General features: G+C 61.8%; 1 protein-coding gene across 2 annotated transcripts; it reads right to left on the bottom strand.

The window, feature by feature from the left end:
- Positions 1-2,749: 2,749 nt before the first annotated feature.
- Positions 2,750-12,083, bottom strand: LOC128947815 (CYFIP-related Rac1 interactor A-like). 2 transcript variants are annotated; one of them, XM_054292284.1, is made up of 12 exons: positions 11,960-12,083; positions 9,515-9,599; positions 8,880-8,960; positions 6,348-6,469; positions 5,384-5,489; positions 4,955-5,091; positions 4,785-4,862; positions 4,562-4,678; positions 4,388-4,467; positions 4,166-4,292; positions 3,437-3,507; positions 2,750-3,350 (listed from the first exon to the last, which is right to left on the bottom strand). In XM_054292284.1, the coding sequence occupies exons 3-12, from the start codon at positions 8,947-8,949 to the stop codon at positions 3,287-3,289; spliced, it is 972 nt and encodes a 323-aa protein (XP_054148259.1). In that variant the 5' UTR covers positions 8,950-8,960; positions 9,515-9,599; positions 11,960-12,083; the 3' UTR covers positions 2,750-3,286. The 2 variants fall into 2 exon arrangements, with proteins under 2 accessions (XP_054148259.1, XP_054148258.1); XM_054292283.1 differs by lacking the exons at positions 9,515-9,599; positions 11,960-12,083 and adding an exon at positions 6,928-7,007 and having other exon boundaries at positions 8,880-8,965.
- Between the last annotated feature and the right edge of the window lie 1,803 nt (positions 12,084-13,886).

Here is a 13,886-nt window from a genome sequence, read left to right on the forward strand (position 1 = left end):
TAATCGGTTTAATATGAACTTTGTTATCCCCACAGATTCATGTCATTCCTCTTCCCCAGTAGCCTGTTCTCTTCAGGAGCCTGTTTGGGATGGGCTGTGCTGGGCAGGGGCTGCCAGGCCTTGGTTCCCAGGCGTTCCAGGTGAGCAGGGTGTGCCACACTTCCTTGTCCATGCAGTGGAGGGAGGACTCGTGCCCTGATCCTGTCAGCACCACAATGCAGGTGGGATTTCTTCCTTGGAGAGCTGCCATGGAGAGCAGTTGATTTGAGCAAGGCCAGGGCAGGGAGGTCACACTCGGTGTTTTGTGCCTCTGCTCTTGAAGGTGTCCAGGCAGGGGCTGGATGGAGCTCCTGGCAGGGTCACACCAGTTCCTGCTGCTCCGGGCCCTGCAGAAGGGACAAACAATGCAGGAATCGCTCTCCAGTCCCAGGCAGGGCTCGCTGAGAAAGTTGTTGTGGTCTCAGGTTTCAGGCTGCTGCCAGTGCCGGGAGGTTTGGGGATGGGGAATGGCTCTTCACTCCATCTGCCCCGCGCTAATCCCCAGACAAACGCGGCTCTTCCATCTGTGCAGCCGGAGCCGCCGAGCCCATCACACCAGCCACTTAATCTAAATGGCTTTGGCCAAAGATAAGGTCATTAATTACACTGGGATTAGAAAACAGCCCCGGCGTGGCTTGGCTCGCCATCAATTAAAGCCCTCGGCACCCTGGTCTGGCTGAGCACGGAGCTGAGAGCCTGAGCAGGGGGAGCTGCGTGTCCTTGCTGGCCGGGCACCATCCCGGTGCCACTGCCTGTCCCTGGCGCTGTCCCCTCGATGGACACTGGCATTTGGACACGGTGCTGGCAGGGCTGGGTGCCAGGAGGAGCACAGGCAGATCCAGGGGTTCCCCTGGCACCGTGGCAGCCCAAATCCTGCATGGGCATCACCTCCTAATGTGCATCCTCTGTGTGCTGCCTCCAGCAGCCCCTGCCAGGGCTCCAGCCCCGATTGCTGCCCACACGGGTGGCACTGTCCCCAGAGCTCTGAGCTCTGATGATCAAGGTGTTGTACATCCCTTTGGGTTCACTTTTCTCACCCGGTTTTGGCTCTGAAATGCTCCCACAGGGAAATTCTCACCCGTGCAGCGCTGCCCTTTGCCAGCGTGGCACGTGCCACCTGCTCTGCCCTGAAAGTGCCACCTTGGCGACAGGCAGGGCTGGGATGTGGCACGAATTTGGCCTCATCCCTCCCCTCACAAGCAAGGGGGGGTGTTATGGGCTCTGTGCCAGGAGCTGGCCGGCACAGGGACACTGGGACACAGCTGCCACCTCTCCCAGCACCGGTGACCAGCTGGTGTCTGTGCCCTCACCCTCTGGTGGCTTTAAAGGATCCTGGTGGAGAGTCCTGCGTGGTGACGCTGTCCTGCCCCGTTCCCACACTGCAGGGACACTCCTGGGACACGCCAGGCACCGTCTGGGGGACGGTGTCACTTGGGGACAGCAGCTCCTGCAGACACGCAGCAGCTGCGGCCACCACAGAGCCGTGTCCTCAGCTCCCAGGTGGGATCCTTGTCCTGTGGGGGGATTTAATGGGACCCTCGGGGTCCCTTTGGGCTCAGCAGGGCTTGGCTGGCACCGCTGCCACCACAGGGACAGTGGGTCAGAGGGACTCACGGGGAAACTGAGGCACAGCTGGCAGCAGGGCCCTGCTGGGGAGCCCGTGGCCCATCCATGCCTTGGCAGCATTTCAGGTGGCTGTGGCAAAGCCAAATGTTGCAAGAGGCTAAAAATAAAAGGAGCTGTTGGCCGTGGTTGTGCAAGAGCCGTGTCCCCGTCCCGCCCTGCGCGGGAGCTCGGTGCCTTTGGCGGCAAACCCGGCTGGGCACGGCAGGATCCTGGCACCGAGCCCGGGAAATGCCACTGCCCAAAGGGATGGGGGCTGTCCCCCCTCCTCTCTGTCGCCCCCGGGCAGCCCTGGGGCTGGGGAGGGGTCCATGGAGGCTTGGGGTTCCCATGGTGGAGCAATTCCATCTCAGGGATGCTGCCCAGCACACACAGGGGGCAGCGGGGAAACTGAGGCAGAGCCGCCTCGCAGGAGGCTCTGGGGCTGTGGTGTCACCCGTGGGGTGCCCATTGTCATCCCCAGGGACAGGGAGGGGCACGGTGCCCGTTCCTGCCCTGTGCCAAGCGGGAAAGGCGGCGGGAAGGAGCGGGCTGGCGGGGCACCAAACCGCGGGGCACCGATCCGAGCCACCCTGAGGGTCCCCTGAGGGGTGACACAGCCCCAGCTCGGGGGGCTGTGGGTGCGAGGCCGGGTGGGTGCCCCCAGGGCTGGTTTGGCACAGATGAGACCACCGGGGCTGACTTGGCACGGGTGGGGCCAGGAGGTTTAGCTTGGCGCAGGTGGGGCCAGTGGGGCTGGTTTGGCACGGATGGGTGCCCCCAGGGCTGGTTTGGCACGGATGGGTGCCCCCAGGACTGGCTTGGCACGGATGGGTGCCCCAGGGCTGGTTTGGCACACGTGGGTGCCCCAGGGCTGGTTTGGCACGGCTGGGGCCAGCCGGGCTGCGTGTCGCGGTGTCACAGGGCCATCTGCCGGCAAAGGCACCGGCCCTGCCACCCGGGACCGGTCTCCAGCAGCATCTCCAGTGCTCCCAGTCTGCAACTGCAAGGAGAGGGCTGGGCTGGGGCTCTTGTCCCTCCTGGTCACTGTCAGAGGTGGCATTTGTCCCGCAGGGTGTCACGGAGAGGGGACACGGCTGCAGCCTCGAACAGATTAAATGTCATTTTATTTCACACCCCCCCAAAAAAAAAAAAATGTAGAAAAGAAGAGGTGAGTGTGGATTTAATTGCTCGTATTAAAAATCTACCAGGTGAGACTGAGCCGTTTCCTCCAGAGTCAGTGCAGATCCACAGGGATACTTCTTCCTTCTCCTCCTCTTCCTCCTCCTCCTCTTGGGGACCAGCATGGGGACAGGGGCACCAGCTGCCCCCTGCCCAAGGTGCCCCCGTGCCATGGGCACCCTGCTGCCAGCCCCACCAGCATTCCCTTGCCCGGGTCTCTCCTGCCTGGCCCCTGTCCCGTGTCCCCACGGTGCCACCCATGGTGTCACCCACACCTCGTGTCCAGGAGCAGGCGCTGATTTGGGGCTGGGAAGGGGCTGGGGAGGGGGGCAGGAGCCCGGGCCCGGTTTGATTTGTTTTCAGCGTTTCTGTGCGTTCCTCGCTGTCCCTTTTCCCTCTGTACAAAATGAGCTGTATGGTCATGGGTGACACGGTGACTGCGGCCCCGGTGGCCACGCCGCCCTCACTGCAGCAGGGCCCGGATCTGTTTGGACGTGGTGTCGTCGTTGAGGTGCCGAGTGGTGTACCTGGGTGGGGAGGGGACACAGCTCACAGCAGGGTCCCTCTCTGCTGTCCCCACTCCCCAGGCTCTGTCCCCAAGCCCCCGCCTCACCTCAGAGCGTTCAGGAGCCCCTCGGTGCTGGTTGAGGGTTGGTCCTTCAGGACTTTAATGCAGCCTTTCATCTAAAGGGGGCACAGAGCAAGGCTCCATCAGAGCTCCATCAGAGAGGGGCTGTGATGCCGCAGACATATTTTATGAAAAATCCTTTCCTTAGGAAAGAATTTTTTCTCCTGAGAAGCTGAGAGGCCTCAGGAACAAAATGTAAACAGTGGTTATCTGCTGCTGTGAAATGCAACAGGTGGATCTGTGATTGGTCTCATGTGGTTGTTTCTAATTAATGGCCAATCACAGTCCAGCTGTCCGGACTGTCTGATGGAATGATTTTATTATCATTCCATTCTTTTTCTATTCCTTGCTAGCCTTCTGATGAAATCTTTTATTCTATTCTTTTAGTATAGTTTTAATATATAATATATAATATATAAATATAATATATAATATAGTATATAGTATATAGTATATTAATATATATCATAAAATATATATCAATATAATATAATATAATATAATATAATATAATATAATATATATCATAAAATAATAAATCAGCCCTCTGGAACGTGGAGTCAGATCCTTCTCTCTTCCCTCATCCTGAGGCCCCAGTGAACACCACCACCCTGAGACCCCTGTGATCCCCCTTCCTCCCCATCCTCAAGCCCAGGGATCACAGCTGCTGTGACATGGCCGTGACCCCCCAGCTGTGACCCCAAAACCACTCACATCGATCTTAGATGTCTTGGCGAAGGCCCCCACGGGGTGCACGTGGTCGTAGAGGATGATGACGCCGACCATCACCCTCATGCAGAAGAGCAGCGTCTCGGTGTTGGTGAAGCGGCTCCGGTACTCCCTGGGTGAGCAGAGAGGCTGCCTGAGCCTGGCAGGGGTGGCACGGGCACCCCAGGAGCGAGGTGTCCCCCCCAAACCCCAAAGCGGGGCACTCACGGCGTCTCCAGCATCACCCTGCACACGCAGGCCATGGTGCTCAGGCAGTCGGTCGTGTCTTCGATGGGGAGGGTCTTGTTCTGAAAGCCAACAGGTCCCAGCTGCTGTTTGCCCCGTGTGTGGTGGCTGGAGGGGGTTTCTGCCCCCCCTGAGGGTCCCCCCAGCCCCCCTCACCTCTGACACGAACTTGGTGGTGGCGTTGCTGAGGGTTTTCAGCATGGGGGTGGCCTCGGCGTAGAACAGGGACATCCTGTTGGCCATCTCGTTGTTCACCTCGCTCTCTGCATCCAGCTGGGGGGGTGTGCTGGGGGTCACTGGGGTGGCTGGGCCCCCCCAAAGCCATCCCCAGCCCTGTGAACCCCTGGGGGAGGCCGGGGGAGCAGCAGAGTCCTCCCACCTGCAGGTTGTTGATGCGGTTCCGGCTGATGGTCCGTCTGTAGTAGCTGAAGTCGTTCTGGATGGCGGGGTTGGTCATCTGAGGGGGCAACACCACGGTTAGGAGAGCCAAGGGACTCGCAGGGTCCAGTGTGGGGGTCCCCCTCGCTGTCACCCCGCACGGGGAGGCACCTTGAGCTCGTCGAAGCTGAGGGTGAAGTGCAGGATCTCGGCGAACTGCTTGGCCAGGGCCTGCTCGCGCTCCAGGTGCTGGGTCGGGGCGTAGGGCGGGCTGGTGAGGGCCTCCAGCAGGCTCCGCAGGGCGTTCTCTGGGGACAGAGCACCCCTGTCCCCCTCTGCACCTCCACCCCGTCCCTCCCCTCGTCCTGAGGCCCCCAGTGAGCACCATGAGATCCCTGGGATCACCCATCCTCCAGCCCAGGGATCACAGCTGCTGTCACCACAGAGCTGTGACCCCAAAACCACTCACGTCAACCTTGGAGGTCTTGGTGAAGGCCCCCACAGGCCGAGGGGAAACTGAGGCACGGCGCAGCATCCCCAGCTGAGCACACCCTCCATGGCCAGGCCTCCCAGGGGGTGCAGGGGGGCTCAGGCACTCACCCAGGCGCAGGGAGAACTCGTAGAAGCGTTTCAGCTTGGCGACCAGGGGGCACACGGCGCTCCAGGCGCGCTCCTGCAGCCGCAGGTCCCCGGGGTTCTGGATGGCCTGCGAGGGGAGCGTTGGGGAAGGTGAAACAGGAAAGCCTTATCAATGTGATTGTCTGGCTAGAAGATTTTGAGAATATAGAAACTGTAAGTGAGATTGAAATGAAAGCAAGCTTTGAGATCCTTTAGTTACTGAACAACAGGAAAACAATGGTGTGGCCAGCTGAAGGTGATCCCCTTCTGACTGCTGTGAGAGCAGGTCAACCCTGACCTAAGAATTCTTTCTGGTAAAGAAGAACTAGCAGCAAATGTCACATGAAATTCATAAAAACGAATATGTATGAACCTATTGTGAAATTGTATGCATATGTATTTGAGAGGGGGATAAAAAGGGACCTGAAGTTCCCAGAGGTACACATGTCATTTTAAGGGAACGATTCCCACATGCGTCCAGTGCTGTAATAAACATACCTGGGATGGTGTTCACAGGGGTCTTAGGTTGAGGGAAGAGATGAGGATCTGACTCTATGTTTCAGAAGGCTGATTTATTATTTTATGATATATATTACATTAAAACTATACTAAAAGGATAGAAGAAAGGATTTCATCAGAAGGCTGGCTAAGAATAGAATAGGAATGATAACAAAGGTTTGTGGCTCGGCTCTCTGTCCGAGCCAGCTGACTGTGACTGGCCATTAATTAGAAACAACCAGCATGGGCCAATCCCAGATCCACCTGTTGCATTCCACAGCAGCAGATAATCATTGTTTGTATTTTGTTCCTGGGGCCTCTCAGCTTCTCAGGAAGAAAAATCCTAAGGAAAGGATTTTCCATAAAAGATGTCTGCAACACAAACAACTTTACAACTTTCACAAAAACTGTGGAGTTTTGATTATCTCCACAGAACAGCAGCACCCACCTCTCGGATCTCCTGCCCGGCGCCCGTGTAGCTCTGCAGCTCGGCCAGGATGGTCTGCGCCTCCTCCAGCACGGCGTTCACCTGGTTCCACACCGCCGTCTCGGCCTCCGTGGGCTGCGCATCTGCAGGGCAGCGCCCCGGGGAGAGAAACCCGGAGGGCTCTGAGCGGGGCCCGGCCAGGACAGAGCCAGAGCGGGGTGCCAGCACCCCCGGCCAGCCTGCGGCCCTTCCTGGCCGGATTCGCCCCTGCTCCGTTCTCCTTGCCCCAGCTCGAGCCAAGCCGTGAGCGGGGATAGGGTGAGGGTGAGTCCTGGCTGCCCTGTGCCCGCGGCGCTGCTCACCACAAAGGGTCCCCTCAGCCCCAAGAGGCTGCAAAGAGCCCCAGGAAAGAGGTGAGGAGCGAAAACCCCTGGCCACAGGCCTGGCCCCCCTCCCCGGGGACACCCCCGGATGGCAAAGGTTGGGGAGGACGTCTGGGATGAGCGCGATGCGATGGGGACAAAGAACTCAAAATGGTGCGGATGTGGAACTCAGGATTAAGTACGGAACGAAAAACCGGAAAATAAAAATCCCATCTCACTTTCAAAGTCAAGGAAAAAATTAGGGCCTTGGTCAAGTTCGTTATAAGTCAACACTTTTAGAAGGTTCCCCATGTGAAACCTGCAAGAGAAGAAACAAGAGGAACAAAAGCATGGTGGTGAGGTGGAGCCCGGGGAAGAGGCGCTGGGCTGCGGGCAGCGGCGGTGGCCGGAGCCCCGTCCTCCCCCCAATGCTCCCGGGGGGCTTGGGGGGCTCCGGGGGGCTTGGGGGGCTCCGGGGGTGACCCCACAGCCCCGGTGCAGCCTCTTCCCCCCCGATGGTGATGAGCGCTGTGGATGGGTGATGGAGAGGGAGGAGTGAAGGGAGGAGAAGCCGCCGGGAAATCCCTGAAATCCCCGGAGTTTGGCTACAGCCAAACCCCATCTCTAGTGCAGAGGGGTCCTGGGGAGCCCCCAGAACTGTGCCGGGGGTTCTGGAGGGTGCTGGAGGCAGGAGAAGGTTGTGCTGCCTCAAAGGAGCCAGGAGGAGCAGGAAGGTTCCTCGCCGTGGGAGTGGGGGGCTGTGTGACCCCAGCCTTGGTGTTTTGGGGGGTGCTGGAGTCAGAGGAGGTGTGGGGAGCTGTGCATCCGCTGGGGATGGAGCTGGGGACAGGGTCAGATGCCACTGCACTCTATTCACCCTTCTCACTCCTGCTCTGAGCTGTGTCCTGGAGGAATTGCAGGAGCCAGGGGAGCCCTGGGGCTGTGCCCAGCCTGGCATCCATCGTGGATCTCCCTATGCCCAGCCTGGGGGGCCCAGAGCTGTCCTTTCCCAGATCCAGGGAAGCTGAGGCGGGGCCCTGCTCCCCATCCCTCAGTGCAGGCTGCAGCCACCGCTCTGACCTTCCCAGCAGTGCAGGTGGCACGGATCACCAATCCGTCCTCCTGGATCACCAATCCGTCCTCCTGGATCACCCTCTCCTCCTGGATCACCAATCCGTCCTCCTGGATCACTCCTCCTGGATCTCCATCTCCTCCTGGATCTCTCTCTCCTCCTGGATCTCTCTCTCCTCCTGGATCACCCTCTCCTCCTGGATCACCCTCTCCTCCTGGATCACTCCTCCTGGATCTCCATCTCCTCCTGGATCTCTCTCTCCTCCTGGATCTCTCTCTCCTCCTGGATCACCCTCTCCTCCTGGATCTCCATCTCCTCCTGGATCACTCCTCCTGGATCTCCATCTCCTCCTGGATCTCTCTCTCCTCCTGGATCTCTCTCTCCTCCTGGATCACCCTCTCCTCCTGGATCACTCCTCCTGGATCTCTCTCTCCTCCTGGATCTCTCTCTCCTCCTGGATCTCTCTCTCCTCCTGGATCACCCTCTCCTCCTGGATCTCCATCTCCTCCTGGATCACTCTCTCCTCCTGGATCACCCTCTCCTCCTGGATCTCCATCTCCTCCTGGATCTCTCTCTCCTCCTGGATCTCTCTCTCCTCCTGGATCTCCATCTCCTCCTGGATCTCCATCTCCTCCTGGATCACCCTCTCCTCCTGGATCACCCTCTCCTCCTGGATCACTCCTCCTGGATCTCTCTCTCCTCCTGGATCTCTCTCTCCTCCTGGATCTCTCTCTCCTCCTGGATCACCCTCTCCTCCTGGATCTCCATCTCCTCCTGGATCACTCTCTCCTCCTTCCCCAGCCCGCAGGCTGTCCCTGTCCTGGCACTGTCACTGATGGGACATCAGTGCCATCAGCTCACAGCACTGGGTGTGTGCTTGAGGTGCTCTCGGGCCAGCTCCTGCTCCATCCTGCATCCCACCACTGTGCCAGGACACCTGCCCCGCTCTGAGGATGGAGTCCCAGTTCCCTGCCCCATTTTGGAGGCTTTTTCAGGGCCCCAAAGCGCCTGGGGACACGGGGCTGCTCGGGGACACCGTGCCTGTCCCCATCCTCTGCACAGCAGCTGCGGTGGAAGCCCTGGAGCCCTCCCCACGCCCACCTTGCCCATGGGACTTACTTTCAAAATCCAGGAAAAAATGAGGACAGTTTTCTAAATCTTTGCCCAATACCTTTATCAGGTTGCCCATGGCCAGCAGACCTGAGCGAGAGAAACAGAACAGAGTGGAACAGCACCGGTGCCACCAGCCGGACACCCCAGAACCCCTGAGCCCCCAGGGGACACCACCATGACACCCCTGAGCCTCCAGGGGACACCACCACGGCACCCCCAAGTCCCCAGGGCCACAACCATGGCACCCCTGAGCCCCCAGGGCCACAACCTTGGCACCTCCTTGTGCCCACCCTGGCTGGGCACTCCTCTCTGAGCATTCCCTCCAATGTGACAGCTCTCCCAGCCCTACTGAGAGCTCCAGAGGTGGGAAGGGAAGAGGGGTGAGGGCCTTGTGCTCCTGGGGCACCTCTGGCCATGCTGCCACCCCTGAGACACCCCAGTTCCCCAGCCCTGGCATCCCCAAGGGATGTGGGGCAGCCCCAGGTGACCCCCATGGTGTCATGCCATTCCCCTGGGTTATGGGCCTGGGCATCCCCCATGGACAGGGGAAGACCCTCAATGGGAATTGTGCCCCACAGACCCGGTTTGGGGGTCTGGTGCCAGCACCAGAGCATCCCACCCACCCCACTGAGGGTCCTTACCTCAGTGCCTGGTGTGGCAGCGGTGGCTACGGCAGGAGCAGGGGCTGTGCCACTCGCCCGGGTCACTTCATGGGCCAGCAAGGAGCTGTGGGCAGAGGGCAGGGGGGTCAGGGCACCCCACAGGGCCCTGGGGACCCGTGGGTGGGTGTGTGACCAGGAGGGACACTGCATCTGCCCTCCATCTCATGCTGCCACCAGCCTTCACCTCATTTACCTTGGATATTTTTTACCAGGAGCTCAGCAGGCATCGGGCTGAGCATCCCCGTCCCTCCTCACCCCTTGTGGGACCTGCCAGCAGCTCGGGGACACCCCCAGAGTGGAGCCATCTGTCCCCATCCCTCCTCGGAGAGGCCAAGTTCCCCAGGGATGACTTTGCCAGCTCCAGTGCCTGGGTTTGCTCTTTCCTGAGCTCTGTGTGACGATCCCTTTATGCCGCCGATGAGCCACAACCCAAATCCTGCAGACAATTCCCTGCACCCCACCTTTCCTACAGGGATGGGGGGGGGTCAGGATTGCCCCCACGGTGTCAGCAGGCACCAGGAAGCAGCCACAGCACTCAGCAGGCTGTAATTAAGCGCTGGGGTTTAATTAATGAGGCCGGGGAAGGGGAGAGGGAATGCTGGAGCAGCAGGGGAGGGATGGGGTGGCCTCGTGCCCGGAATGGGGCTGTGCCCCCCCAGCCCAGCACAGACCCTTGGCATCAACAGTGATGGCTCTGCCTTCCTCCTCCTCCTCCTCCTCCTCCTCCCAGGCCCACCGAGTGGTGGCTTTGCACTGGGGCTGCACAAGCCTGAAATGCAGCTGGATTTTGGGGTGACCGGGGTGCACTAAACACACCCAGAGCTGCTGTGGTGCAGTGACCCCGAGGTTCATCCTGCTGAGCACTGGGGTGTTTTTAAAGGGTGCTGGGGGTTCCCTGGGGTGCCAAGAGGGTCCCTGGGGTGCCAGGGGGGTCCCTGGGGTGGGAGATTGGCACCTGGCACTGGCACACACAGGCTGTGACCAGCGTGCAGGCATCCTCATGCCCATGCCACCGTTGTCCTTGACGGGCAGCTCGGGGCTGGGATTTGTCACTGCTGAGCTCTGCCTGTGCCCGGGGAGGGGGCATGGATGGTACCCGGTGTGGGGACACATCAGGGTGACCCAAGAGCCGTGGTGCAGGGATTTGGTGCCAGGGGCTGGTTTGGGGATTGCTGCAGCCCCTTGGGCTGGGGTAAAGGGGGCTCCCCTTGGGGTTCAGCCCCTGTTTTACCCCTTTTCCTCGGTCCCAGGTGCTTAAACCCCCGGGGGGCCACGGCACATCCCTGCCAGGGGGGCTGTGGGGAGGGCGAGGGGCTCCCCCCAGTGCAGGCTGCCCACTGCTGAACTGGGGGAACTGTGCGCCCCAAATCCGCTGCGAGAGTCACCCCCAAACCGGCAGCGCTCAGAGAGGAACGCGCTGCCACAGGAGGGCTGGGAGCGGCGGCTCCCTGTCCCCAGCCACACCCGAGGCGGCCCCGGCTGCTGTCCCTCGCTGCGGTGGCCTCGTTGCACCCCAGCCCCGCTCCAGTTCCCGCAGCGCCGCCTCCCCTGCTCCCCACGAGCATCCCGCCCCACGGGGACCCACGGCGGTGTCACCTCCATGGGGACACCCCAGCCGATGGGGCCAACCCGCGCTCCTGCTCCAGGCAGGACCGAATCCCGCATGCAGGAGCATCCCTCCCCCGAGCGGGCAGTGCCCGGAGGGGCAGCGATGTCCCCGCGCTCCGGCCACCCCAAAGTGTCACCGCTTTGGGGCTGTGTCCCTTTGCAGCATCGCCCTGGGCACCGCAGCCTGGTGCAGCGCCGCAGCTCCGGCCGGGGGCTGCCTGCCCCTTCCCCTTGCTCTGCCCCGCTCCCCGCAGCCCCCCGGGTGCCCCCCGAGCCCCCCGGCCGCTGCCGGCACGGCCGCAGGCTCGGGCGAGCGGTGCCCGAAGGATTTTCCATGGAGGGGCACAGCTCATGCCAGGAATCGGGGTGCGGGGCCGGATCCCACCCCAGGATCAGCCGGGCCAGGGCGGAGTTGGGGTCCCCCCGCTTGGGGAGCGGTGTCCGGAGGGATGAGGGAGCTGAGCCCCCCTCGAGTGGGGCTGGGGGGCTGCGGGAGCTCCTCCGTGCCCGGCTGCGGCTGCGGCTGAGCCGCGCAATTACCGCAGGGCTGCCAGCCCGGACCGAGCCGCAGCACCCACCGGGGACCCCGCGGGGCTGCGGCAACCCCGGGTGGGGCGAACGCACCCCGGCATCGCCCACCCCACCCCGGCATCGCCCACCCCAGCCCGGCATCCCCACCCCGGCATCGCCCACCCCTCCATCCCCGCTGCCGGGGGTGCCCAGCGCGGAGAGGCGCCGCTGCCAGCGGGGTCCCCGGGGACATCCCCCCGCCCTGCGCTGTCCCCGGGCCTGCTGCAGCCCTGTCCCCGCGCTCACCGTGGCCGTGGCAGCCCGCGGCGTGGGCAGGCGGCGGTCGGGAGCGCGGGGATGCTGCGGAGCGCGGGGTGCGGGACGAGGCGCCCGCCCGTGCGTGCGTGAGCCGCCCTGCGCCAGCTGCCGCCGAATGCACCACAAAGACCACCATAGCCCCCCGGCCCCCCCACGCCACTGGTGACGGTGACGTCTCAAGTGTGAGCGAGACGGGGAGGTTTAACCCGCTGCGTGCCGGCCGGCAGAGCGCTGCGGCCTGGCGGGGAGAGGGGTCGGGGTGCGGCTCCCGTTTGGGTTTGGGGGACATCGAGAGGGTCGCCCCACATCAGAGCCAGCCCCAGCTCACAGCAGGGGGAGAGAAAATATTCAAATATTCCAAATATTCCAAATATTCCAAATATTCCAAATATTCCAAATATTCCAAATATTCCAAATATTCCAAATATTCCTTTGCTCTGCCCCAGCCGATGGGTGGCACTGCGTGCCCCGGTTCCGTCTCTGGGGACGGGGACAAGCACCGAACCCGCTTGGTGCCACCGACCCCTCTTGGTGCCGCCACAGCGAGGACAAGCCCGATCCCGGTGCCAGGACCCCCGTTTGGGGCAGGCAGCGCTCTCTGTGCCTCATCAGCTCCCCCAGGACGGGGCAGAAAGGGTTTGGGGGGGCAGAAACCAGCACAGAGCTGCTCCCTCAGGAGGAAAGGAACCCCCAAATTTGGCTATTTCTGCTTTTCTACCCCAACTCCCCCCTTTTCGCTGGGCATGGCAGTGCGGACATCAAGAGGCACCCCCAGTGTTGGGGTCACCCCGGGTCCAGCTTGCCCAGTGGCACCCAGAGCTGTCCCTCAGGGCCATGGGGTGGGTGACAGCAGCTCCTCACTCCTTTAGAGGGGATTTTGTGCTTGGGGGGGTCTCAGCGGGGCTGGCAGTGCCCCGATCAGTGGCAGTGTCACCGCTGGGTGACGCTGGGGACAGGAACTGTCGGGATTCTGGGGCAATCACTGGGATAAACACCCGCGATTCCTGCTCCCCAAGCCCCCCGCGGTTTCTGGGGGCCTGACCCCACAAACAGCCCGAGGCAGAGGGGGCTGCGGGGTCTCCCCCATGGGGCCCAGCCCCCGGGCCGTGCTGCTGCCGCCCGCAGCCGCTGGGGGAAGCTGCAGCCCTTTGCATCGGGAGGCTTCGGAGGCTTTGGAGGTTTTCAGGGCTCGGCAGCGCCCTGGCAGCTCAGAGCCCCGGGGTGGGTGCTGGGGGATGCGGCTGCAGGAGTGGGGAGGGAAAAGCTGCGGCTGAACTGCACAGCTGTGTCCCCACACACGCACCCTGCTGTCCCCTCTGCAAACCCAGGGCCAATATCCCGTTCGAAGCTGGGCTCACGCAGGTTTTGGGGTGCCCAAATTTGGGCGCTGTGCCGGTGTGGTCAGCCCTCCATGACCCCCACACCACGGCTTGGGGTGTCAGGACCCCAAAAGGGACACCCCAGGACCACACCGTCACCCTGATCCTCATCCCAAGGGCATCCCTGGGGCTCCCCTGCCTCTCCCAGCCCCTTCAGCTCCCCCTTCTCAAGCTCTCAGCCCTGGCAGCCTGAGCAGCTTCAATTAAACCCTCATTAATTTTTCAGTCCCCCCGAGCAGCCCGGGCACGGGCGGTTTGCAGAGCTGCTAATTGGTGTCTTCTCCACATCCCAGAACAGCCAGAGGGGTCGGGGGGGCTCAAATCCCATCCCCAGCTCTCAGGGACGCTCATGGAGAGGCTTTGGGGCCACACCGAGCCCAGCAGAGGCTGTGGGGTGACCCAAAATCCCAGAATCGCCTCATTCCTGGCCAGGGACATGGCACAGGGATGGCACATCCAGCCCTGGGGGGGTCCCAGCCCTCCTGCCCCCAGGGTGAGGGAGGATGAAGCCCTTCAGCCCCACTGCTGCAAAAAAA

This window comes from Melozone crissalis, unplaced genomic scaffold (genome assembly GCF_028551555.1).
Source record: "Melozone crissalis strain CALT ecotype California unplaced genomic scaffold, PUWL_Pcris_2 ptg000108l_1, whole genome shotgun sequence".
NCBI classification, from domain to species: domain Eukaryota; kingdom Metazoa; phylum Chordata; class Aves; order Passeriformes; family Passerellidae; genus Melozone; species Melozone crissalis.

Bases quoted from the DNA above. Each gene is read 5' to 3' on its own strand.
- LOC128947815 (XM_054292283.1), bottom strand. From the start codon at position 7,000: ATGGGGAACCTTCTAAAAGTGTTGACTTATAACGAACTTGACCAAGGC. The intron at 4,863-4,954 runs GTGCCTCCCCGT...TTGCCCCCTCAG, and splicing joins TCAGCTTCGACGAGCTCAAG to ATGACCAACCCCGCCATCCA. The intron at 4,468-4,561 runs GTGAGGGGGGCT...GTTGGCTTTCAG, and splicing joins CCACCAAGTTCGTGTCAGAG to AACAAGACCCTCCCCATCGA.